Genomic DNA, 25,891 nt, shown 5'->3' with positions numbered 1-25,891 from the left:
TTATCCTTGCCGTGGATGACATCCCATATAAATCCCTGGAGGCGTGGGTCTCTGCTTCCACTGGAGGCTGGAAGAATCATAGAACTGCAGAGTTGGGAGGCCTCCAGGGGTCATCTAGTCCAACCCCCTGCCATGCCTCGTCCCGAGAAGCACCAGGATGGCAGAAACTGGGGGCTGGCAGTGTAGGACACGTGTGGTGCTGACTGCCTTCAGAGCCAAATGGCAGAGAACGGCGGGGTTGGGGGGGTTGTCTGGCAGTCTGGGTTGACCACTGAGCTCCGCTGCCTTGCCAGCTGGGTCTTTTGTTAGAGCAGCCACCAGAAACTGAGGTCTCCAGTGGGCCCCCCCACACACACACTTGGGGGTTGGACCCAGAGGAGACGACTCTGAGCCTGCAGGTGGGGGGAGCTTGAGCAAGGTCTGTCTTCCCTGCTGCTCCAAAGACCCCCGGAAGATGGTCTGTCCCCCCCCAAAAAAAAAGATCCAAAGAGCCAGCAGAATGAGGGATGAGCCACAGCCTCTCCAAATAAGAAGAAGAAGAAGAAGAGTTTGGATTTGATATCCCGCTTTTCACTACCCGAAGGATTCTCAAAGCGGCTAACATTCTCCTTTCCCTTCCTCCCTGTGAGGTGAGTGGGGCTGAGAGACTTCAGAGAAGTGTGACTAGCCCAAGGTCACCCAGCAGCTGCATGTGGAGGAGTGGAGACGCGAACCCGGTTCCCCAGATAACGAATCTACCACTCTTAACCGAGACTGCTGGGCAGGATTCAAACACAAGAGCCCTCTCTCCACCCCACTGTTAGAAACTCAGTTATACAATCTAATTCCCAAATGGCGAACCTGGGTCAGGGTCGCCACAACGGATTGTCTAGGTGCCATTTCCCCCCAATTAAGATGATGATAATAATAATAATAAAATAATAATAATAATAATAATAATAATAAATAATTCATTTTCTCTCTCTTTCTCCCTCTCTCTATTTTTTTAAATTTTCTGCTTTACAATTTAAAATACTCATTTTATCAATGACTTCCCTTTTTCTCTTTCCATGGTTCATTTTGCATATCTTAAATCCCTGCATATTTTACAAAAACTAAACCATTAAGCATTCCGTTATTGCATCCATCAAAACTTATTTACACTGTTGAATTTATCTTAATGCTGCCAGCCTTTTCAGCTGTTCGCAATTATTTCCCGTATATTCAATAAACGTTTTCCAATCTCCACTAAACATCTTCTTCTTGTATCTTATTCTATATGGTAAGTCTGCAAGCTGAGCATATTCCATCAGCTTAAGTTGCTTAAGTTCTTCTTTAGTTGGGACCTCGCTCGTTTTCCATTTTCCATTCCATGGGAAATGGAAAATAATTTCATTTCTATACCAATAGTAGTTGTGGATTTATCTAATCCTTTTTTTTTTTTAAGCCATCCATCCCGGTTGGTGGCCTTTGCTGCCTCCTTTGGGGAAGAGCTTACCTGTGCCTTTAAAACCACCTGGGAGCCAAGAGAGAGTCAGGTCAGGACTTCCCAAATTAACGGGCTTAACCCTTTGCTAGCCTTTGGCGCTTGATATCTGCAAAGGCAAAGAGCGCCACCTTCTGGGCAAAGGCTGCAGCGCTGATGGGAGTCAACCTGTATTTTATTCCTATCGGCAAAGGAGGACAGTTTGGGGTGGGAAAGGGGGCTCTGGGTTGCAGGCAGTTATTTCTGGCAGGTGCCAGGCGGGGTGCCAAGGAGTGCCTGCCTCTGCCCCATAAGTGTGCCCCATCTTCCTCCCTCCACCCTTCAGAATCGTAGAGTTGGAAGCGACTAATGCAGGAATCTCAACTGAAGCATCCATGACAGTCAAGGAGAGTCCACCTCTTCTCTTCTCTTCTCTTCTCTTTCTTTCTTTCTTTAAATGAGATTTTTAATTACTTTTTTCCATTGCACCATAAAATTAGAAATAGACAAGAAAAGAAAAGGACAGTAGAAACAAAGATTGAGGAAAGAGAGAGAGAGAAATATAAAGGGTAAAAAAATAGCAAGAGAAGAACTTATTTTCCATAAAAAAGGGGGAGAGAGCCCACCACTTTCCTTTTAAGATTTATTTGCTTTTTCAGATTAATTTTTTACAATCATATATCAAAATAAATCATAGGAACAAGATTCCAAGGAATCTCCCAGACTTCCCTCCTCCCCTTTGTGGGTCCTATTATTAATCATTCCCTCCTGCATCTTTCATAATAATCCAAATCTTTTACATCTCCGTTATCTCCAAAGTTCACCATGAAACTACAAGTGATATTCCAATCCTACAAGCACATCCCTTTCCAAGACTGTCTGTTCCTTGCTGGACAAGCTCCGCAGAAACGCATGCAGGGGCCGCCGTTCCTGGCGCACTCTTCTGTCTTGCGCATGCTGGGACCACAGAGAGGGAGAGCAAGCCCTGGCGCCATCTTGCCCCTTGTTGCCAAGCAAGGGCAGGTGCCCATGGTGGGCTTCCAGCATGGGCCAGAGGCCCCTGCCCAGCTGGGCCTGAGCTTTGAGCAGCCAGGGCTGACATTGCCAGGCTCAGCTTTGAAATAAACCCAAACAAGGCTGTTGAAAACAGCCACGCTCCAAGCCTGAGTGTTTTGACTCATGCTTCGACGACCCAGTTTGGGGGTGTGCGTTGATATCCCCCCCCCTATTCCTCCAAGGAGCTCATGGTTGTCCTTCTCCCCTTTCTATCCTCACAATGACCCTGAGAGGTAGGTTAGGCTGAAAATAAGCGACTAGCCCCCAAGTTCACACAAGGAGCTCCCTGCCCGAGTGAGGATTCGAACCCTGGTCTCTCCCGGGCCTTCTTCTGATACTCTAACCACTACGCCACACTGCCTCTCAGACTAATGATTCCTCAGAGAGACAATTGCCCGAGTGAGGATTCGAACCCTGGTCTCTCCCGGGCCTTCTTCTGGTACTCTAACCACTACGCCACACTGCCTCTCAGACTAATGATTCCTCAGAGGCAATTGCCCAAGTGAGGATTCGAACCCTGGTCTCTCCCGGGCCTTCTTCTGGTACTCTAACCACTACGCCACACTGCCTCTCAGACTAATGATTCCTCAGAGGCAATTGCCCGACTGAGGATTCGAACCCTGGTCTCTCAGGGCCTTCTTCTGGTACTCTAACCACTACGCCACACTGCCTCTCAGACTAATGATTCCTCAGAGGCAATTGCCCCACTTCCTTGAGCTTGCCTGGAATCCAAAGGGATCTCTCTCTCTCCCCCCCCCCCCAATTTCTGTGCTGGAAAAGGCCTCTTGGTGCATTGGAGGGAAGAGCGTGGCTCCCTCCGCCAGCCCCGCCAGGCCCCGATCCAGCCTCCACCTCCCAAGCGGACGTCGCAGTGCTCAGCCTTGCCTTCTGCATTTCAGGGGATCGTGGGGAATCTGTCCAGTGGGAAGTCCGCCTTGGTTCACCGCTATCTGACGGGGACCTACGTGCAGGAGGAATCGCCGGAAGGTAAGGGGGCAGCCCCTCTCTGGCCCTCTTGTGGGTCACAGCCCTGCCTGGGACTCCCTGCTGTATGAAATTTACGCACTGCAGGGTTGCAAAATGCGCGCACTGCGCAACTGTAGAGCAAACAGCAACCCTCCAAGCAGTTTGCAAAAAGAGAATTTTTCTTTGAGACCATTTCGTTAACAGCAGTCATTTAAGACTTTCGAAAAGTTCAAGTAACAATAGACAAGAAACAGATTAAAACTCAGCATCTATTTTCTACATGCCCAGGTGGGCTTGTCTGAACAGGAATGTTTTTAGCAGGTGCCAGAAAGGGGAAGTGGTGTCAAGAGGCCTGGTGTCAAGAGGCAGGGAGTTCCAAGGTCCAGTCGCTGCCACACAGGCAGACTCGAGTTCTTACAAATCAGGAACGAACCCTTGTAGCAGCATCAGGGCCGTCGATCAAAGTGGTCTGGGGGGCGCAGGGGGGGGGGTCCCAAGTCCATGTCCGTTAGTGACAGACGTGAGGTTGTGCCTTTTGCTCTTTGCCCTGTTCCTGTGCCCAGGGCAGAGAGCAGAGAGCAGGATCCAGCCCTTCCTGTGGTCAGCGAGGGTCTCCCTTCCTGTGGGAGAGGCCCCCCTCCATCTCTCAGACCCTCCTGCTCCTTGGGGGTCAAGCGGACGTCTCTGTGACTCCCCGGAGGAGCCCCTCTCTCTCCTTAATCCAGTGGGCCACAGGATCCGGAAGTCCTCTTCGCTGTGCTTCTCCAACCTGCCGGGAGAGACTTTCCTCTGGTTTAATCCTGGCATCCCACCAGGCACCCATCCGAAAAACCTTGGGTGCCGTGGCCTTTAGAGTAGGGGGGGGCTGTGAGGGAGCTCCTCCGTGCTGCTGGCTTGGAGGGACCAGTTTCGTTTGTGTCGCTCTGAGGCGGCCCCGATTCTGCTGCAACGCCCAAGTTCCACTCTTGGCCTCCCTGTTCTCTGCTCTCTTACTTACAATGTGCTCTACTTAGAATGACGCTTGGGGGGGTTCTAATGGGCCTTTCCTAAGCACCTGGCCCTGACCGGGAGACCCCTAAAATCCCAGGCAGGGTGGTCTGAGGGATGGTGGCCGGGGGCCAGAGAGAGAGGGCCGGTTTCCCCTGGCTGAAGCCAAAGAGCTTGAGGCAGGGGGAGCAAAATGCTTTGGGCCTAAGGCTCTCTTGTTTGGGGCCGCCAGTTCAGTGGCACCCCGCCCCCATCGCCCCCCCTTGGTACGCCACTGTGCCAGTTTCCCTGCGCCCCAGAGAGGTGGGTCTGTGGGGAGCACCAATTGATCGGCCCCCACTCCTGTTGATGCGGGACGGAAGACGGAGAAAGAGAGGGGGGACTTATCTAGGGCAGAGCTGGGGAGACTTGGGGAGCCATGTCCAGTGCTCTTCCTTGCGGCTGGGGGGTCAGATCCCTTGGCCAGGAGGTGGACCTTTTCCAGATTGGCTTTGCCACTGATCTCTCCCCCCACCCCGCCCCGCCTGCCTGCATCCCCAGGTGGCCGGTTCAAGAAGGAGATTGTGGTGGATGGGCAGAGCTACCTGTTGCTGATCCGCGATGAAGGAGGCCCTCCTGAGCTGCAGGTGAGTCTCTGGGGGCCCCTTGCTTGTGGGGGGTCAGGGAGGGGTCTTGCTGCGGGGGCCCCTTCAGCCTCTGGGAGTCGCGAGGAGAAGACTCCCAGAGGCTGAAGCAGGACAGGAGAGCCAAAAATGGGGCTCCTCTGTTGTCCTGTTGGAAAGGCTTCTCAGAGGGTCCTGCTGGGGGGCGGCTGAGGCCATGCTGCTCTGACCCCCCCCCCCGTGCGCTCTTTCTCCAGTTTGCGGCCTGGGTGGACGCCGTGGTCTTTGTCTTCAGCCTGGAGGACGAGATCAGCTTCCAGACGGTCTACAACTACTACTTGCGGCTCTGCAGCTACCGCAATACTTCGGAGGTGCCCATGGTGTTGGTGGGCACGCAAGGTGAGCGGGGGTGGGGGGGCGGCCAGCGCAGGGCAGGAGCGGACTGGAGGGTCAGGCAGTGGGAAGCCGCTCTCTCTGGTCTGGGGGTCACGGCAGGGAAGTCCTGCTCTTGGGGGGGGCTGCCACTGAATAATAATAATAATAATAATAATAATAATAATAATAATAATAATAGTGACTTTTATTAATAATAATAATAATTCATAAAAGTCACAATAACTTCAACATTCAAAAATCCATCAGAATCTAACAGTAAACAGTACAGTGGACGCTCAGGTTGCGGACATAATCCATGACGGAGGCAAGCCTGCAACCCGCAGCATTCGTATCACGCAGCGCCGCGTCTGCGCACACGCATGACGTAATTCGGCACTTTTGCACATGCGCGAGCTCTGAAACCTGTAAGTAACTTGTTCCGGTACTTCCGGGTTCGGCGCAGAGCGCAACCAGAAAAGAAGTGACCCGCAGAGGCCGTGACATGAGGTATGACTGTTAAAGTAAACAACGGCAAATAGTCATTAAAAACAGTTCGGCCACAATAAAGAATTACCAATCTATAATCAATAAAAGTAGCAGCAAATCACAATGCATCAAATACCACAAGACATACAAACCCGTGTAATAGGATCAAACTGAGAAACAAAGACACAGAACTTATAAAAATATTTCCATAAAAGTACCCTGAGCTGCTCTTTTCCCAGCTGCTGCTTCTGCTGCTGTTCTTAAAAGTCATCGTCTGGGAAGGGGGGGGGCAAGGCAGGTGGAAATCCCACTGCCTGGGGAGGAACACAAAGTCTCTCTTTCCCCCCCCCCACCCATCCAGCCTCTGTGCTGAGAACCCAGGGAGGGAGCTCAGAGGCCATTGGGAGGGCTGAGCGATATCTGGTTTTCAACGACACAATATATCACCAGCTAAACATCTCGATATATTGATATATCGTCTGAAATAAGGATGGAGCTTCCGAGAGGCATTGACTGGCTTCACGGTTTCCCCCACATTGTGATTTTTGCATAGGAACCACACACGCATCATGATTTGTGATATATATTGTCAGGTCGGAAATTATGAAACCGATATTACGATATGGACTTGGACGATATATTGATATATTGCCCAGCCCTAGAGACCTCCGGGTATAGGGCAGTATAGAAATAATAATAACAACAACAACAACCAACAACCAACAACAACAACAATAAATTTTCCAGTAGCACCTTAGAGACCAACTGAGTTTGTTCCGGGTATAAGTTTTTGTGTGCATGCACACTTCTTCAGATACCAAAAAAACCTTATACCCAGAACAAACTCAGTTGGTCTCTAAGGTGCTACTGGACAAGTTTTTAATTTTTTAATTTATTTCGACTGCGCCAGACCAACACAGCTCCCTACCTGAAACTAATAATGATAGTCATTGGTGTGCTCAAGGGGGTTGGCACAGATACAAAACTAAGCCACCTTAAATGGCAAAATGCCCCCCAGCCCATTCTGTAGGATTGTTGTAGGATGGGGACTGCCTTGGATGGGGGGCAGAACAGAATGCATTTTCCAGCCTGGCTGGCTGGCCCACGGAGGGGTTTTCCCCAGGTCTCGCTTGTCCCCACGGTCTCAGGGCTTTGCTGCAGAGGGGAGAGACTGTGAGTCTTCGCCCCGAGGCAGGGGCGTCGCAGGGGGGGCGGAGGGGACGGGGGGCCCCGAGCAGCGCCACTGCTGGGGGTGACACATTGGGGGCCCCCCGCCCACTGGGCTTTTTTAAAACATGTTTTATTTTTATTTTATTTTTAAAAAAAATTCTTTCTAGGCTATTTTCGGCACTGCCGGGGTGGAGCTGCAGGGGCGGCCAGCGAGGAGGGGTGTCACCCCCCCTCCCTGCCGCCCCTGCGGCTCTGCCCCAGCAGCACCAAAAATAGCCCCCCCTTCCAGCGGCACAGCTCGGCATGGAGGCAAGGGGCGGGCCAGCGAGGTGGGGTGCCACCCCCTCCTCGCTGGCCTGCTCTTTGCCGAGCTCCGCTGCTGGCTGGCTTGCGGAGCCGGGGCATGGAGAGGGGCGGGCCAGCGATGAGGGGGTGGCACCCCACCTTGCTGGCCCACCCCTTGCCTCCCTGACTTGCGCTCCGCCAAGGGAGCCCGGGCGGCGGACTCGGGAGTCTTTGCAGCCCACAAAGACTCCCGAATCTGCCGCCCAGCACCCCTGTGGCGGGGCGCCGCGTGCGTCATGACGTCATGACACACGCACGCACCGCGATGCCCCGCCCCCAGGGGTGCCTCTTGGCTTCCCGTCCCCGGCAGCCAAGGGGCTAAGAATGCCCCTGCCCCGAGGAGCTTACAGTCTAGTGTTTGCCAGTCCGGTGGCAACAGGAGGAGAACGGGTTGGGTGTAGTGAGAGGCAAATGTGTGGGAGACACCCCCCCCCCCCGTTTTGCGCCTGGTCTCCACAGTGGGTGTCATACCTGCCTTTGCACAGGCATGTTCTGGATCCTGAAGGGAAGGGTCTGGGGTGCTACGGGGGCAGCAGTTTTTGTTCACAATAAGCAATTTATCAGAAAGAGGAGGCCTTGGGGGGGGTCTACTTGGACTGGGGCCTGAAGTGGAAAGGCAGTGGGGTCAGGGGGGCGCCCCCCTCCAGCCCCTGGACAGATGAAAGGGAAGGGGGCCTTGGAAGGGGACCTCTTTCCCTCCCCCTGAACTTAGAGCAGGAATGGGGGACCTGCAGTGACAACACCCCCCCCAAAAAATGTGGCCTCCCACCCTTGTCCCTAACCATTGGCCAAGCTGGCTGCTGTGAGTGGGGGGAGTCTGGCCTGGCAACATCTAGAGAGGGTCACAGCAGGGCCCCCCCAGGCGTTGCGGACTTTGTTTGTTTGTTTGATCAAAATTTATACAGTCCCTGATTTTGTGTTTGGGGGGGGGGGGAGAGAATGCCTCTCAGAGTTTTGCAAGAAGGCAAGAAAACAAAGGACAAAATTAGAGCAGTCCTTCAAATCATGCAAAAAGTTAAAATGCTAAAGCGCCTTTAAGATTTGCGTCTGGACAGGCTTGTTGAAACGAAGGTGTTTTTATCAGAGTGCCCAGGAAGGTGCCTGCTTAGTGTCCAGAGGCAGGGAGTTCCCCAGGACAGGTGCTGCCACACTCAACGACTGAGTTTTTACAAGGGCGTAAAATGGGTGTGATGTGGCAGTGCCCATTCCGCTCATTGTGGCTGCACGAGGGGCAAAGGGGTCTTGCAGGTAAATGGCCTCAGGTGGTTACAGGGAGAATCTCCCACCTTTTGCTCCAGGGCCAGGGAGGGAGGGAGGGAGGGAGGGCAGGTGCGTCTGTCAGAGAGGAGAGGGCAGATCAAGCGCAAGGGGGGTGTTGGCAAAGGCCTGCCTGGCGTTGTGCCCATGCCCTGGGACACTGCGTGGGGCAGCAGTGACCCCTGCCTGCCCCAGGGAGGTCGGCAGCAGGGGGGTAGATGTTCTCAGGCCTCTCCCTGACTCCCTCCCTCCCTCCCTCCCTCTCAGATGCCATCAGTGCCACCAACCCCCGGGTGATTGATGACTCCCGCGCCAGGAAGCTGTCAAACGACCTGAAGCGCTGCACCTACTACGAGACGTGTGCCACTTATGGGCTCAATGTGGAGAGAGTCTTCCAGGATGGTGAGTGGGCGCAAGGGAGCAAGAGGGGAGCGGGGCTGCCTTTCTGGGGCGCAAGAAGGGAGCCCATCTTTCCTGGCAGCAAGCGGCAGCGGCCTTTGCCCCTGAATTGCCCTTTCTACAGTGGTATGTTGACTTAAAAAAAAAACACCATTTAGAGTAGAGACTGCTGATCCATCTTGTGGCAGTGAGTTCCACAGGTTGCTGCTGCGTTGCAGGGGTCCCTTTATGTTTTGTGTGGTCTCTGTTGGTGGCAAGGCAGTGTTTGCCAGCTTGATAACCCTCTAGGGCCTTTGGGCTGCAGCTCCCGTCAGCCGAGCAGTGGTTCCCAAAGTGGGTGGAGGGATTACCTGGGGTGGGGGCCGCTCAGAGACGAGGGGGTGGCAGGGGGCACTGTGCTTGCAGGTGACTTTCAGGCTTTGAAAAGCTGGCATCACCAGACCAAGTTCATGCATTTTGTTGGATTAAAGAGTTGCAATTTGAACAAGAGTGCAATTAATTGCTATTGTTTTTAATTGTATTGTGCTTACATCTTCCGAAATGGGTCATGCAAAGGGCAATCCTGCATAATGCATTTTACAGGGACCAAGGGGGTGCCCCCCCCGAAAAAGTTGGTGAATTGCTAACTCCCAGGGGGCCGAGGCCTGGCGCTCTTGCAGGGCCTTTTTAGCAGTGGCTTCTTGGCTGAGAGGGGAGGAGCCCTTGCAGTGCTTAGAGGCGGGGCCTGGATCGGGTGAAAGCTTTCTGATTGGTCTGGGGAACAGTGGCCCTGTGATTGGACCTGGAGGGCTCCGCTCAGAGAAGACAGGCAGTTAACTGCCCCTATGAGAAAGTCATGGTGGCTGAGGGGGAAGTGGGGGGTGGAGACTTGCGGTGAAGAGCAGGGGGAGGGAGCCAGCGGCCCTGGCAGGCTGACCCCACAAAACATGGGTGAGCGAGGAGTCCCAAAGGGGTCAGCTGCCCCAGCAGGCAGAAGTGCAACTGGGAGAGCTTTTTGTGGGCTTGGGCCGAGGGCGGGCGTTTGGCCCTGAGGAGAACCTGGCCTGCCAGCGCCCGCCTTGCCCCCCCCCCCAAATCTCAGAGGGGGCAGCGGAGAAGGGTCACAGTGGGAAGTTATGGTGGCAGGGAGTTCCAGAGACCCGGAAATAGAGGTGGGGCTGATTGCCACACACACCCTGCAAATACGTGTTGTGGCTCAGGGCCCCCCCCCATTCTTGACCTTCCCCAGCCCATCTGTGGGGGGGCAGTGGGGGGGAGGCACCCTAAGTGTGGCTGCTGTGCCAGAGATGGGGGCTGAGTGCGCTTTCGGATGCTGCACCCCCCCCCTTTTTCTGGAAACTGCCTCCCCCCCCCGATGGTCACCTGGGGCTTATCTCTCTCCTCCCCCCCCCCCGATGGTCACCTGGGGTTTTACTCTCTCCTCCCCCCCCCCCCCCGCTTTTCCAGTGGCCCAGAAAGTGGTAGCCCTGCGCAAGAAGCAGCAGCTCTCCATTGGGCCCTGCAAGTCGCTGCCCAACTCTCCCAGCCATTCGTCCGTCTCGGCTGCCTCCATCCCCTCTGTGCACATCAACCAGGTAGGGCGGGCCGGGGGGGGGCATCTTTGGCCAGGGCCCTCGGTCTTTCCTGGGAGCCTTGAGGGTCTTTCTGGCAAGCCCCGTGAGAGGGAAAGAGGCTGCCCTGGGCTTAGCCCTGCAGGAAACCAGAGTTCTCATTGCTCAGAGCTCTAGAAAGGGACCTGAGAACCCCAAAAGGCCCTTGCTGGATCTGGCCCCTCTAGTCCAGCACCCCGTCCTCACAGTGGCCTCCCCAATGCTCCATATGGGAAGCTTGGAAGCAACAGCGATTCCCCAATTGTTATTCCCCATCTTCCTGTATTTGGAGGTAGACTGCCCCTGGGCGTGGAGGTTCTGCTATCGCAATAGATCTCCGTAAAAAGAGCCCTGCGGCTGGATCAGGCCAATGGCCCATCTTGTTCGGCATCCCGTCCTCGCAGAGGTCACCCAGATGCCCCCGTGGGTAGCCTTCAATGGAAAAGATGGAGAGGGGAAGGGATTGCCCTGGCTGGAGGGGAAGAGTGGCTGGACCTCAGCTGGAGTAGCAGAAGGGGGGGGCTGGTCCTGCGGGTGTCTGTGGTGCCCTCTCTTTGCAATCTCAGGGGGTCGAGCGCCGACCAGCACCACCCTAACGCCAACCAGCGCCTTCTGCATACTTGCGAGAGTCCCTTGCCAGGCTGGTGGGTAGGAGAGCTGAAAAGGATGCCAGTGTAGTTCACATCCGGCAGCCAATGCTCCGCTTTCAGAGAGTATCTGGGTAGGCGAGTCTTAAAAGACCAGGACACAAATGTTCACAGTCGACCGGCGGCTCTGGTGGCTCATTTGCCAGAAGTCATGTATTTAGCATTAACTCTGGTCGTTCCCTCCCTGCGAGAAGCGAGGTTACAGGGAACCAGGCAGAGGGCCTTCTCGGTGGTGGCTCCTGCCCTGTGGAATGCCCTCCCGTCAGATGTCAAGGAAATAAACAACTATGTGACTTTCAGAAGACATCTGAAGGCAGCCCTGTTTAGGGAAGCTTTTAATGTTTGATGTTTTATTGTGCTTTTAATATTCTGTTGGGAGCCACTAAGGCAACCCAGCCAGATGGATGCAGTATAAATTATTATTATTATTATTATTATTATTATTATTATTATTATTATTATTCCATGGGGTCACGAAGAGTCGGACACGACTGAACGACTGAACAACAACAATTATTTATTTATTTATTTATTTATTTATTTATTAATTATCCACTCAATTCTGCCCAAACAAAGCTTCCTGGTGTATATTTTGCTCTAGGAGGCGTAGTTTGGTCAGAATTCAGTCGACGCTAAGGCTAAGATGGCGTCGGCGTAGCAAGCAGGCTTTGGAGCTCTTGAGATAACACGAGCGATAATTATCGCCCACTGCTTCCAGGGAAGTAAACGACTTTTAATTCCCTAATTTTATACATTTTATACATTACCCTTACCTTCCATGGGTTTTTACCGATATCTTTTATAAGCTTCCACGAGACACCCTGGGCAGGCTGCCAGCCGATAGCCGCTACTCGTCAACTCCCTTCTTTGCCTTGTTTTGGTACTATGAAGTTGGGCTTTTATCTCTCTTCTCGTTTTTCTTGTCCTTCTGGCTTTTCTCCCACTTCATTATGACGCCTACTAGTAAACGCAGCAGAGACCCAGAGGAAGCAGTCTCAGCACCAGCTCCTAAACAAGCTAAATTGGAGGACTCTTTTAGTAAACTGACCTTCATGGTGCCAATAAAAAACAGATTTTCTCCCCTTAAAGATGTCTGCGATAATGAGGTGGTTACTCTAGTGGAGGATTCGAATACCCCACAGACTATAAATGGAAATAGAAAAGTCACAGGGGATGGGTCCCCCCTGGCGACAGGTCCAGAAATTGAACGAGGGGATTGTACTAGTTGGGAACAACTCCATCTAATAATCAGAACTCTTCACTGTATTTTTGAAAGACTCGATGGACTATCCTCACAATTTTGCAAACTTCAACAAAAAATTGTTCTCCCTCCACCGAAGGCAGCCCAATCTGTGGCAACAGGTGATCCAGGCAGACAGCAACACCTCCCTTCGAGTAACAAAGAGCTGGATAACTTTAAGTTTCAACTTAATCCCCTATTGTCCCACCAATCGCTGATTCTGCAACCAAGGAAATTATGCCTCACTATCTGGGATGGGTCTCCGCGGTGGGGTACCTTGCGTGGTGTTAAAGAGCACCTAAGCAAACTTCTAAACATTGTGTCATCTCAAGTCGACCTTATTGCAGTGCTACCACTGAATTATCAGCGCAGGCACCAGAAAGTAATGCTCGCTTTTTACTCCTCAAGGATTCCCTCTATCTCCATCAGGCGGAAAGCATTCCTGGCAAGTTGCGGCATTATACCAACAAGAGTTTTCACCGATTCCAAGACAAAACCACTCCTAATCGATAGATCACCGGATAAGACCCCCTCATTTATTATCCCAGATACAATCCGGGACCCTGAGCCACCTACCTTAGACACGTATGTCCCGCAACAATCCATGCCCCATGCTTCCACCGCAGTAACAAAGAATCATAGCTGTGAGGACAACCACTGGACACCCCCGGAGGAAAGATGTCTTATCGCCTCTTTTGGTGAGCTACCAACAACTGAACAACAGGAAATAATCTGTAGGCTGGACTCACTTAAACAACAGCTCTTGCACATCCTCCATACTAAATCGCTCATGAACATCAATCATCCCAATTCAGCAGAACCGTGCTCTATGGAAATGGATGAGTTAATCCCTCAAAGCCCTATGCCAAAGTGTGCGACACCCTTGCTGGGTGCCAGGGCCTCTCTCCAGGAAATAGATCCTCGCTCCATACCCCAAGTTGGACATCTATCTCCACCATTAATAGATCTACATTCATCCCTCTTGGATAACGAGCCAAAGAATGATGCTCAAAATCCTACCTCTCCTAATAAATCATTGCCATCCTACTCCTCTATGCCGGATCTGGAGTCCTCCTATTCTACCGACATACAAAGAGCGGGTGCATTAGTGAATTCTCCTTGCTCAGCCCCAGAGGCAGTTCCAGATCTACAATCTCCTCTGATACCGAGACAAACACAGGAGGATGCTGTCCCAGTGCTGAGAGTTAACACCGTGCTGATTGAAGATCCTGCAGGACATATAAACCAGATCATTTCAACCTCATCTGGTTGGCCTACTAGGGGGCCTGCCTCTGCCGTCCCTGCGAGAACTGATACACAATCCCTTAAAGACCGACGGCTCTACTTGGAGGCCCTCCGCACATCGTCCCCTAACATCATGGAGGCGTGTGACCTGTCTGTATTAGAAACTCCACCCAATAGAGGGAATGTCCGGCTGCATCAGCCTGTCTATCCATCCTTGAACTCTATGCCAGTGCGGCCCCCACTTGAGCCACTCCTACAAAGTAAAATAACTGATTTCTTTGCAGGGTCCTCTCAGCCTCCTAAGGTCACTACCTTTCCCCCTAAATGACAGCTAACTGGTGAGCATAGAAACTGTCCGCTATTGGTTCTTTGTTGGAACATTGCCGGTTGGCGTGGGAAAAAATCTGACCCCGAATTTCTGGCATACATTAACTTGTTTCACATCATCCTATTACAAGAAACCTGGGAGGAGGAGGAAATTGTTATAAATGGTTTCGACCTCCTAACACTCCGTGCTAGCCCCTCCTTGAAAGGTGGTCGCCCCAAAGGTGGTCTCGTAATTGGTGTTTCACTCAAGCTACATACCAAACTCTCCTTTGTGCAGGCTTGCCCTCCTTATGTTCTTTCTGGGCTGATAACGGGGGAAAAGATCTCACTTTTAATATCCAATGTCTACCTCCCCCCAGGAGGGCGGCGCCCTGAACTTTGCTCTAGATGGGACTCTTTAGAAGACCATCTTCTTTCTTGTTACATTAAATGCCCAAATATCCCATCTATAATAGGTGGAGACTTTAATGCCCGTACAGCTGCCAATTGGGACTCATTGACTAAAACCAAATGGTGGGTTACCCCCTGTTTTGACAACTACGAATGGGAGCACGTTGCAACAAGAATTTCTAAGGATTCCAGAGTAAATGAGGCAGGAGTTATCTTCTATCTAATGGCCATCCGCCTGAATTTAGTTTTTTTGAATGGTAGATACCCCCCTGATATACCGGGGGAGTTTACTCATCTTGGCACAAAATCTAATAGCGTCCTTGACTACCTGTTGGTTTCCAGGGATTTAGCTAAGAGTGTCCTTTCCTTTAAGGTCGATAATGCGCATGTTAGTGACCACCTTCCCCTAACGGCCACGCTTTCTCTGGTTTGGCAAGGGGTTGATCATAGACATTTCCCCCTCATGGAAATTAATGCAGCATCTAAATTAAGAGGGATTAAATGGTCAGAGGCTCTCGCCCTAAAGTATAAAGAATTATTTCAGAAAGAAATTCAAGTTCATCCAATTGTTTCAATTTCCGACTCATGCGATCCCAGTGCAGTTCTGAATCTCTTTAGCCACCTTACAGCAAACTTTACTGCTTTTTTTACATCGCCTTCTCAAACAGTTACGCGAGCCCAATATAACTCAGGAGCTCCCTGGTATAACTCTGTATGTAAACAAGCCAAACTCCAACTGCGCTCAATATACAACGAGTATAAAAACTCAGGCGCTTCCAGTTTACCATCTATATACTTTCAAGCCAAATTAGCCTATAAACAGGCTCTGAAAATGGCAAAACGGGAGTGGCAGTCTACCCGTTGGCAAGCCTTGATCTTAGCTTCCAAATCCCGCAGAGCTAATGAATTCTGGTCACTAATTAACAGTAGAACTAGGAAATATCCCTTGACTGTTATCCCAGCCCCTACTTGGGAACAGTTCCTTAGGAAATGTTTCTCACAGGCAGAAGCTCCGGTTCCTCATCTGGAGCACTTGTTCGAACACCTACCCAGATGGCCGCCCACAGATCCAGGCGAAATATCAGTCCTTATATCCCAGTTGAAAGTGGGTAAGGCCCCCGGCCCTGACCTGGTTCCTGCAGAGGCCATTAAATCACATCCTGAGTGGTGGTCAGGAATCCTGGCCAAAACCTTTGACGCCATTAATGTTACTGGCTGTATTCCCAAGACATGGAAGGAAGCCATTATTATACCAATCTATAAAAAAGGTCCTCCTGCTGATCCAGGGAACTATCGTAGTATCAGCCTCCTTTCGACTATAGGGAAAATTTATGCCCGCTTGTTGCTGTCTAAACTGTCTCAATGGGCAGAAGAATCCAACCTGATTGGCCATGAACAAGCGGGCTTTAGACCCAATCGTTCCACCATAGATCATGCCATAATCCTTTACCACCTTGCAAGGAAATACTCCTTCCCCAGTCGAGGACGTTTATGCGCTGCCTTCATAGACCTGAAGGCAGCCTTCGACAGCATCCCCAGAACCATTCTATGGGAGAAATTGGCGAGGTGGGGCATTGATAAAAGGCTCCTTTGGCTCATGATCCAACTGCATGGTGGATCCTCTGCCAGAATCAGACTTACCCCCGCTGGTGACCTTACAAACGCGGTCCCGATAAATAAAGGAGTCCGACAAGGTTGTATATTAGCACCTTACCTTTTCAACCTGTTTGTCAGTGATATGAGAGAGCCTCTAAATGAGTCGCACGCTTACATTCACGCCCCCCGCATCGCAAACTACCGTTGTCCGCTGCTTTTATACGCAGATGATGCGGTGATCCTTTCTTACTCAAGGGTTGGGCTATGTAGGGCGTTAAAGATCTTTACTGCTTACTGTCAATCCAACCAATTGTCCATCAACCACTCAAAATCAAAAGTTGTAGTCTTCTCTAGAAGTCGTAAACTTTTTCAGTGGAAGCTTGGTGGAGTTAAAATAGATCAAGTTTTTAAGTTTCAATATCTAGGGATTGTTTTTCAATATAACATGAGCTGGAAATCCCAAGTTCAACATCTACTCAACAAGGGCAAAACTTTATCTCATGCACTTCTCCAGTTCTTTTTCTCAGACGGAGCCCTACACGTGCCCTCGGCTTTAAAGGTGTACAATGCAAAAGTTATTACCACTCTTACTTATGCTGCTCCGCTTTGGGCAGCTCTGGTAAATTCAGCCCCGCTGGAGGTGCTGCAAAATCAGTTTCTTCGCCGGCTTTTAAAACTCCCTACGTGTGTTAGTAATGCAGCTATACGACTAGAATTGAAGATTCCTTCACTAGAGACTCTCTTATGGAAACGAATATTCACCTACTGGTTAACTCTTTGGCATAGATTACCCAGCCATTATCTCGTCCAATGTCTTTGGCGTGACGAATTTGCAAACCCTTGGACTGGGAAAATCCACGCCAAACTTCTGTCCTTTGGAATCTCTCCTTCAGATTCACTTAAGTTAGACCTTGCTTCAGCAAAAAGACTAATCAATCAAAGACTGGACGATTTGGAGCTGCAGCGTAATCATATGCTGGGTGGGGGTGTCTGCTCGCCTCGGAATTTTGGAGTTACTCCAATACATCATGTCCCTCTATACCTATCCTCCCTCTCCACTGCTGGGCACCGATTCGCTTTCACCAAAGCGAGGTTTAATGTCTTTCCTTCTAATGTCCTGAGACATAGATTTTCCAAGGGCCTAGTTTCCGCCTTTTGTGATTGTGATAAACAGTCGACGGAATCTCTCCATCATATAATCTTTATCTGTTCCCTGCATAGTGAGGCTCGGGCAAAATTACTAAGACCAATAACTCAAAAACTTACAGGTGCACCAGCTGAGTCACACCTTGCCTTACTCCTGCAAGACAACGACTCCTATACAACCTTGCAGGTGGCAAGGTTTCTAAACTCTGTCATATCTCAAAAAAGGCGCTGTGGCCAACTACACGACCACTAATACTTTTGTTTTCTGCTTCCTGGTTGCAATTTTAAAACTTGTATTTGTGCTGTGGTTTGTTTCCCTATGACTCCAGGGTCTATGGTTTGCTGTAATTTTATGTCATATATTCCATATTTTATGTTTTTATGGGCTTATAGCCGCAATAAATTTGAATTTGAAATTTGTCAGTCGACGCCTCCAGAGTGAATGCTAAATACTTTACTTCTGGTCAATGAGCCATCAGAGCCGCTAGAGGGCCGTGAAATGTTGTGTCCTGGACTTTTTAGACTTGCCTGTCTATCTGAAACCCAGGGGGTAAATTGTTTGCCAGCTGTGATTCCCCCCCCCCAGCTCTTACTAGTAGAGTTGGAAGGAACTCTGGGGGTCATCCAGTCCAACCCCCTTCAATGCAGGAATCGCAAATGACGGGTGGCCCCAATCCCTTGTTTAAAAACCTCCAAGGTATGCGAGGCCTCCATTAGAAATCACTTAAGCACCGTCCGCTGTTCTTGTTGGTTCTATGGGGGGGAGGCAGCCTCTTTTGGGGGGTGGGATAGGGGATTTGGTGGTCTGGGAGGCCCCCCGGTGTTGACCCCCTGACCTCAAGCGTCCCCCTTCCTCGCCAGGCTGCCAACGGGAGCGGGGCCTTCAGCGACTACTCGTCCTCGGTGCCCTCAACCCCCAGCATCAGCCAGCGAGAGCTGCGGATCGAGACCATTGCCGCCTCCAACACCCCCACCCCCATCCGCAAGCAGTCGAAGCGCCGGTCCAACATCTTCACAGTGAGTGCCTGAGTGTCCGGGGTGTGTGCACGGGGAGAGGATCCTGGTGGCGTTTGGGTGGGTGGGGGGCTCCTTTGGGTGGGCTGCCTGCACAGAGCAGCCCATTCATTGCCTGAGGGGGGCAAAGTGGGGCGGCACTAAGGTTGCCCCACAAGGAACCACGAGGTGGGTCTTGCCCTGTTCCAAACATTCGCAAATGGTTTGGACACAGGAGGGAGGCACATCCACTTTGCAGATGATTAAAAATTGGGACAAATTGCAAACCCTGCTGGGAACAGGATTGAGCTTGAGGGTGAGACATGAGGGTATGGCAGAGATTTCATTCACAGGGTGTGTCCAGATTGTCCTCTCCCCAGAGTGACCATTTCTTTTAGCTTTCTTGGTTGTCCAGAAATAACTGAATTTGAGTGGCCTTTGACTTCTGCCTCTCTGATTCCCATTATTATTATTATTATTATTATTATTATTATTATTATTATTTAGAATTTATATACTGCCCTATACCCAGGGGTCTCGGGGCGGTTCACAGAATAAAATCAAGATATAAAACCACAAAATACCTAATAAAAATTAAAAACAACAACCCAATAGGCCTCCCGAAAAGAAAAGAAAAACGCACCACATTTTAAAAGTGCATAGGATGTAAATCGGATCAACCAAAGGCCTGGTTAAAAAGGAACGTATTTGCCTGGTGCCTAAAGGTGTTTAATGACTGCGCCAGGCGAACTTCCCTGGGGAGAGATTCCGAGGACCCTCAGTTTTAAGGGCCCAATCCCCCCCCCCCCCGTTCTTCTACAGAAGTCCAGATACCACGGGGTGGGTGTGCAGATTTCCTGCAATTAGCAATAAAGACAAAAGAGCAAATTTGTTGTGATACTGCTGAGAACTCTCAAAGGCATTGTGAAAAATCCTGGCAGGGAGGGTGGGGCTGGTGGACGGAGGGCACCCAGGGTGCCTGCTGCCTGCCCTGCAGGGAAGTGAAAGAGGCTGCCCCCCCCAAGGGGGCCTTCCATCTTAAAGAATGGCCAGGGGACACGGCTGGCCGGTCCATATTTGTGAAAAATTGCATCCCTTCCAAAGAGAAACCTCTCCCCATTTTTCAATCATCTGTTTGCAAAACGGGCCACGGGTGTCCCGTCTTGAAGTCTTGACCATTGTTGAGAATCTGTATCTTTGAACACGGGCAAAGGTCTCCTGATTTCTAATTAGCCACGAACACGCTAAACCCCAGAGCAGGCATCACCTGGCCTGAAAGCAGCTGCGCAGCCCCCCCCCCCCGGCCCCACAAGGGCCACAGAGCAGTGCATGCCCCTGGGGAGGGAGGCTGTGGGTCTTGCTGGGGCGCTGGGCTCCTTGGCTTGGCTGTGAGGTCTTCTGGGGGGGGATGTGGAAGCTGGGGCTTGCCTGTCTGGAGCTCGGGGGGGGGGCGGGGGCTGTGGGGCACAGCCTTTGCAAAGACAAAACGGCCGCTGTTCTCCCCGCCCCAGCCCACTTGACCAGTCCCAGTCTCTGGGGGCTTCTTCCCTGGGCCATTTCTGCGTACAAACACAAAACACCCCCCTGCCTTCCTGGGTCTCGGCTCTTTCTCCGCAAGCGGGGCTGCTGCTGGCTGTGGGGGTCCGACGGGGGCCCTGGCTGTCCTTGCTCCTGCTTGCTTTGCTGCCCCACTGCACGCGGCCCCCACCCCGCCCCGCCCCGCGCTCCTGCTTGCTTCTGCTGGCTGCTGCCTTCCTCCCTGCTCCTTGCGGGCGGATCTTTGAGCGAGTGCTGCGCCGGCCTGCTCCCTCTCTCTCTCTCTCCCTCTCTCTCGCTCGCCTGTGTCGCCCTCCACTCGGAATGGCTTGCCGTGAGCACACACACACACACCCCTTGCTTGGCTCCCTGCGGATCTGCGCTCTTCACCATGCCTGCTCACGCCCATCCACAAACCGGCAGCTGCTCTCGCCTGGGGGTCCTTCCAGGGGGCGGCACTGGCAGTGGCACTGCTCCGGAGGGGGACTCCTGAAGGGTCTGGCTGTTGGGGTGGGTGGGGAGGGAGGGAGGGGACCCTGTTTCCTTGGTCTTCCAGGCTGGGGCGTTGGGTCTGCAGCCCTGGCGGCCACCTGTGCATCATCCCTCATTCCCAGGAGCTCATTCCCCATGGCTGCTGCTTCCTCCCTCCCTGCCTCTCCAAACTCCTGCTGCTTCTGGCCTTCTGCCCCTTCCTGGCTCCCTCTCCTGCTCTCTGCACCAGCGAAGGAGGACGGAGGGTGTCAGCGTGCCTCTGGCCAGCAGGTGGAGGCAGAGTCCTGCTTCCCTTCCTTCCTCCTTTCTTTCCTCCCTCCCTCGCTCCCTCCTTCCCTCCGCTCTTCCTTCTCTCTCATCCGCTCGGCCTGATTGCTGCCGCTGCTGCTGCTGCTGCCGCCACACCTCTGGCTGGCCGGCCTGATTCTCTGTGTCCTTCCTTCCTTCCTGCCGTGCCCCAGACAGACAGACAGACAGACAGACGCACACGTCCTTTTCTGAGTATAACATGCCAAACTCTTTATTCTTTCGATATTTGCAGATATGTGCCACTGTTTCCAACTTTTCATCAACCAAAAGGCCTTTTCAACTCCTTCCAAATTAGAAGACCCCGTTGGTTCCCCAGCAGGCACCTCAGTACCAATTCTCTCACTTTTCATTGCCTCTCCAGGGCCGGATCAGGGACAGGCACTGGGAGTGATCTCAGATTAGCGGCCTGCCCTACCTGCCGCCTGGGTCCCCCTCCTCCCGGAGACACGCAGGAGCCTTTAGCCCCTCCTCCTCCTCCCCCCCTCTCTAAAGTCTCTCGGAGGGAGTCTGCTGCGCCTGCCCCTTAAGCCGGGACATTGCTGGGCCGGAGAAGGGGCCCTCCGGGGACAGGAAGACCGACAGAGCTGCCAGGAAGTGCCAGGAGGAGATGGAGGGGCCACAGGACGCTTTGCTGCCGCCGGCCGCGCCCTGCTACTTGCTCTCCGGCTCCCTCCTTCCTCCTGCATGGACTCCTCCTCCTCCTCCTCTTCTTCCTCTTCCTCTTCTTCCTCCTCCTCCTCCTCTTCTTCTTCCTCCTTCTCTGCCACGGCCGCCACCGCCTCCTCCCCAGAGAGCAGACGACTGTGGCTCTTGGAGGCCCCCGGAGTGCGGGGCAAGAGGGCTGCTCTTCCGAGTGCGCAGGGGCTGGTGCGGCCGGCTGCGTTGATGGACAGACGACACAAGGGCTTGTAAGATGGACGGACGCCGGCCGAGGGCCGAAGGCTGCCTCCTCCCGCCATTCTTGTGGTTCTGAATGTATCGCTTGCGCCCCCCGCCGTGACTCCCGCAAGGCTCTCCGCTGTCTCTCGAGCACCTTCCGTGGACCGCTTCTCGGCAGACTGTCGGTTTCCAGCTTCATCTAGTGATCCGTTTATTTATTAAGCTGGTGGTGATGATGATGATGATGATGATAATGAACTGGAGTTATTGCTCTTCCTCCTCCTCCTCCCCCCGCCCTCCTCTCTCTCTCTTTCTCTTTCTCTCCCCAAGAATCATGTTCTCAATGTAAAGTAGCTGTTTATTGTCCGAGCTCTTTTGTAAGGGGCTGACGGTGGCCCAGTGACATCCGCGACTTTGTATGGTGCCCGTGTGTTCACCAAATAAACGGTTGGATTAGTCGGGCTGGTGCCTTCTTTTCCGGCGGTGCTTCTGCTGCTGTTGCTGCCTCTGCCACTGCTGCCGCTGCTGCTTCCTCCATCCATGCTCACCCCATCCCATGCTGCTCTCGTCTGTCACCACATCCCGTGGACCGGGGGAGGGAGGGGGCAGGGGGCGGGTGGGGCTGAGGCCACGGCAGCGCCTCCACTCCCTCCTCTGGCCTGGGGCTGGAGCAGAGAGCAGGCGGGAGCTCCTCTGAGCCTCCGGGGGGCAGCCCCCCTTGCCCCGCCCCGCCCATCTAATGCCCCGTGTCTCTTCTCTTCCAGTCTCGGAAAGGCACGGACATCGAGCGGGAGAAGAAGCCCCCGGAGTGTAAGGCGGACACCATCGGCAGCGGGCGGGCCATACCCATTAAGCAGGTTCGCACTCTTCCCCCATCGCTGCAGCCCTGGGCCAGACCGGGGGGGGGGGGGGGGAAGGGGTACCCGGGGCTCACCCCACTCTTTTTTTCTTCCCCGCGACCGAGGAGCATCTCTCTGTCAGGCCCATTGTGTTTCTCCATGCCAGTGTTGCAGTCACCAGCTCTGTGTCCGGCTACTCTGTGTGCCCGTGTGTGTGCATTGGGGCAGCGGGGAGGAGGGGAGGCCTTTGCCATCGGGGGGCTGCCAAGCACCATCTGCCGGCTGGCGACATCTGTGGGACTCCATGTTGCTTGCTTTGGCCCTCATGCAATGGTCAGTGGGTGGGAGGGGGGGCACCGTTCAGCATGGATCTCCGAAGGCTGCTGGGGACCAGGCCTTGCCCATCATGCCAGGATGCCAAGGCTGGTTGCAGCTTCTGGTTGGTGCCAGAGCAGGTGCTTGGCACCCTCGCCCGGCCCTGGGCATAGTTTCCAGGGGCCAGGGCGGTTGGCCTCGCTGAAGAAAGCCTGGATCCAAGGACGTCCTTCCCAGGAGCCGGCCAAGTGCTGCGCTGGCTCTCTGTGTAAGACCCCCTTCGAGAAGAGACCGAGCTCCGCAATCCTGTAAAGTGGTTTTGCTGCCATCTCCACTACAGCAAAAGTCTCTGCAGGGAGATTTCCTCCAGACAGCGCCAGGTCTTGCTGTCTGTCTGCCCCATTTGGGGGAAAGGACCTGGTAAGTTGAGATCTCTCCCCGCGGTGGGGCAGGAGTCGCGGTTGCTGGTGGTGGAAGAGGGGCCTTCTGGGGCTTTGGTGCAAAAATGTCTCCTGGAAGTCTCAGGGGCAGGACTAGGCCGGTGTTGTCGTCCCCCGTGTCCCCCCGCCGCCAACCCCTTTCTCTGTCCCTGAGAGGAGGGGGAACCCCAAGGAGAAAAACTGCAGGAAGGGAAAAGGTGGAGCCGAGTGTGTTGCAGTTCAGGCAGCCTTGGTGGGAAAGAGGAGCTGCTTCCCCAGGACTTTGTTGGTGGCCCCTGGCCCTTGGCTTCTCAGGGGGCCCCACCCGCCAGCAGCCGACTCCCCAAAAGGGTTCGGACCCCTTTCCCTCTCCTTTCCATGGCAAAACATGAGGCCTTGGGGAACAGGGCATGATTTGTCCTGGCTCTGCTTGCCAGCCATGGGGCTTCCTACTCTTGTTTCTGGGGTCGTGTGTTGGGGGGCTGACTGAGCCCCCTCCTGGCCTTGGTGACTGGTGGCACCTCCTGTGGCTGGCTGTCCATGGTGGCCGTGGCGCCTTCTGTGCGGCATTCAGGAAGTTCTGACTGAGTTGTGTATCACATGGGCTGCCATTTGGGGGTGCTCTCTCCCCCCCCCCCCCCGAATGCATGCCTGCAAGGCCACCAGGCTGGGAGGGCTCTCCTCACTCCTGGACCCTCAACCTGCCCCCACCCAGGGCTTCTGTGTGAACTCAGTCCAGGGCTCTTGCCAGAGGTCTCCTGTTGGGGTGCAGAGCCTTGTTGGGGTTCCTTAGAGAAGTCTCCCTCCCTGCTGGGAGCTTGGGAGCTGAAGCAGGCTCCCCACTGTGATCAGGCCAGAGGCCCGTCCAGTCCAACATCCTGCTCTTGCTGTGGCTGTGGGAATCCCACAAGAGCACTGTTTACTCCCGTGGCCAAGGGTTCAGGCCACCCCAAGGCTGCCCCTCTGTGCTAACCGGAAGGTGCAGGCAGTGTCAAGGCCCCAGAACTTCCCGGCCGGCTCCGGCCCCCTACCACCTGAGAGTCAGGCCAAAGGACTCATCTAGTCCAGGGTTCCCTGCCCACAGGAGCACCCAGGGGCAGCTGGGCATGAGGGAAGAAGCCCTGCCCCCTAGCCAACCCCTCCATGAGCCCCCTAGCCAACCCCTCAGTGGGGCTGAGCAAGAGGGGAATGGCCTCCCCACCCCCTCCCTCCTTGTCCTGCCTGGGGTGTTCCCATCCTCACCAGCCTCCCCCCCCCTTCCTGGCCCCTGGGGCAATTGCTCGGGCCCCATCCTACCCTGCGCTCTCCCTTCTTGGGCTCCGTTGCTGCCTGGGCCGGGTGGCTTCTCCTTGGAGGGAGCCGGGATCATGCTGGGAGCTTAGATTACATTTAAATTGCCATTTGCATTTTCCAATCAATACGCGACTTTACAATTAAGTTTGGTGTTAAAATTCTTAGCGAAAAGTGAGTGGAAGGGAGATTTGTGGAGTAAACGAGTCCTGTGGGGGCCATTGCTGCTCCCTGCTTCATTACCCTGCATATTGCTGCTGTTGCTGCTGCCGCCGCTGCCGCCTCCTCCTCTTCCAGCCTCAATCTAGCAGCCTGGCTTGGCTGGGGGGGGGGGCGAGAGGGAGATGTGTGCATGTGGGGAGGAAGGCGGCTGCCCCATCATGGGAGACCCCTTTCCCCCGGTGGGGACACTCTGGTTGGGGGAGAAGCGGCAGCCGGGCGGAGAGGGGTGGTTTGGATGGAGGGGGTGGGCAGTGCCCTTTATTGGTAGAAGGCATCTCCTGTGTTGGGGGGGGGCGCCTGTCTGCCTGCCTCATTTTGTCCCCAAACCCGTTCTGCCTTGTGACCTTGGACACATGTGACTAGACTGGAGTCTGTTGCTCTGCAGAAACAAGATCTTCCCCGCCGCCGCCCCCCCCCCAGGAATGCTTGGGGGGGCCCCTCACTCTCTCAGCTGGAGAAGGGGGCTTCCCAACATGACTTCCCTTCAAGTTCCTGGCAATGGTGGTGTCGTTTTTTCTGCACTTGCCGGCAGTAGTGGGGGGTTTTCCTTTGCTCCTTTGGGGCAAAGGAGATGTGGGGCCCTGAGGATGGGAGGTTCCCGGCTGAGCAGAAGAAACATGGCCGCCTCCTGCACCATCAACAGCCGCAAGGTGGTCCAACGTTGGCCTGAGAAGAAAGAGGTGGCCGAGTCCTTCTGAACGTCGGTTGCCGGAAACCTCGAGAGAGGAGGGGGCTCTTGCCCTGGGGCTCCCCGTTGGGGCACCCGGTTGGCCCCTGTGGGACTAGGTGGGCCTGATGGAGCAGGGCTGTTCTTGCGTCCTTCAAGGTGGGAGCCTTTGTGGGGAAGGAGAAGGGTCTGAGAGGGTCTGCCTGTTTGGGGAGGGCGAGAGCAGAGCAGGCATGGTGGGCAGATGGAGGGGCCTGTTTCTGGACTCCACCTCCCTTCAACAGCAGCAGCCAAGGTCTGCCTCTGGCCTGCCTGTTGTTGTTCAGTCGTTCAGTCGTGTCCGACTCTTCATGACCCCATGGACCAGAGCACGCCAGGCACCCCTATCCTCCACTGCCTCCCGCAGTTTGGTCAGACTCATGCTAGTCACTTCGAGAACACTGTCCAACCATCTCGTCCTCTGTCGTCCCCTTCTCCTTGTGCCCTCCATCTTTCCCAACATCAGGGTCTTTTCCAGGGAGTCTTCTCTTCTCATGAGGTGGCCAAAGTACTGGAGCCTCAGCTTCAGGATCTGTCCTTCCAGTGAGCACTCAGGGCTGATTTCCTTCCGAATGGATAGGTTTGATCTTCTTGCAGTCCATGGGACTCTCAAGAGTCTCCTCC

At 53.7% G+C, this 25,891-nt stretch overlaps 1 protein-coding gene across 3 annotated transcripts in view; it reads left to right on the top strand.

The window, feature by feature from the left end:
* The window catches only part of AGAP3 (ArfGAP with GTPase domain, ankyrin repeat and PH domain 3), a 101,251-nt gene that overhangs the window by 43,807 nt on the left and 31,553 nt on the right, over positions 1-25,891 (top strand). For 2 of the 3 annotated variants that reach the window (XM_033166305.1, XM_033166304.1), the window contains exons 3-9: positions 3,400-3,487; positions 4,994-5,079; positions 5,313-5,454; positions 8,956-9,090; positions 10,534-10,661; positions 18,129-18,284; positions 22,241-22,333. In XM_033166305.1, the coding sequence (XP_033022196.1) occupies positions 3,400-3,487; positions 4,994-5,079; positions 5,313-5,454; positions 8,956-9,090; positions 10,534-10,661; positions 18,129-18,284; positions 22,241-22,333 (828 nt within the window). Of the gene's footprint in view, positions 1-3,399; positions 3,488-4,993; positions 5,080-5,312; positions 5,455-8,955; positions 9,091-10,533; positions 10,662-18,128; positions 18,285-20,829; positions 20,953-22,240; positions 22,334-25,891 lie in introns of those variants that run through there. The other variant, XM_033166306.1, reaches the window with a different exon arrangement.

This window comes from Lacerta agilis, chromosome 12 (assembly GCF_009819535.1).
Source record: "Lacerta agilis isolate rLacAgi1 chromosome 12, rLacAgi1.pri, whole genome shotgun sequence".
Classification (NCBI taxonomy): domain Eukaryota; kingdom Metazoa; phylum Chordata; class Lepidosauria; order Squamata; family Lacertidae; genus Lacerta; species Lacerta agilis.
Note: the sequence above shows the minus strand (reverse complement) of the source record. Positions and strands in the feature narration are given on the sequence as shown.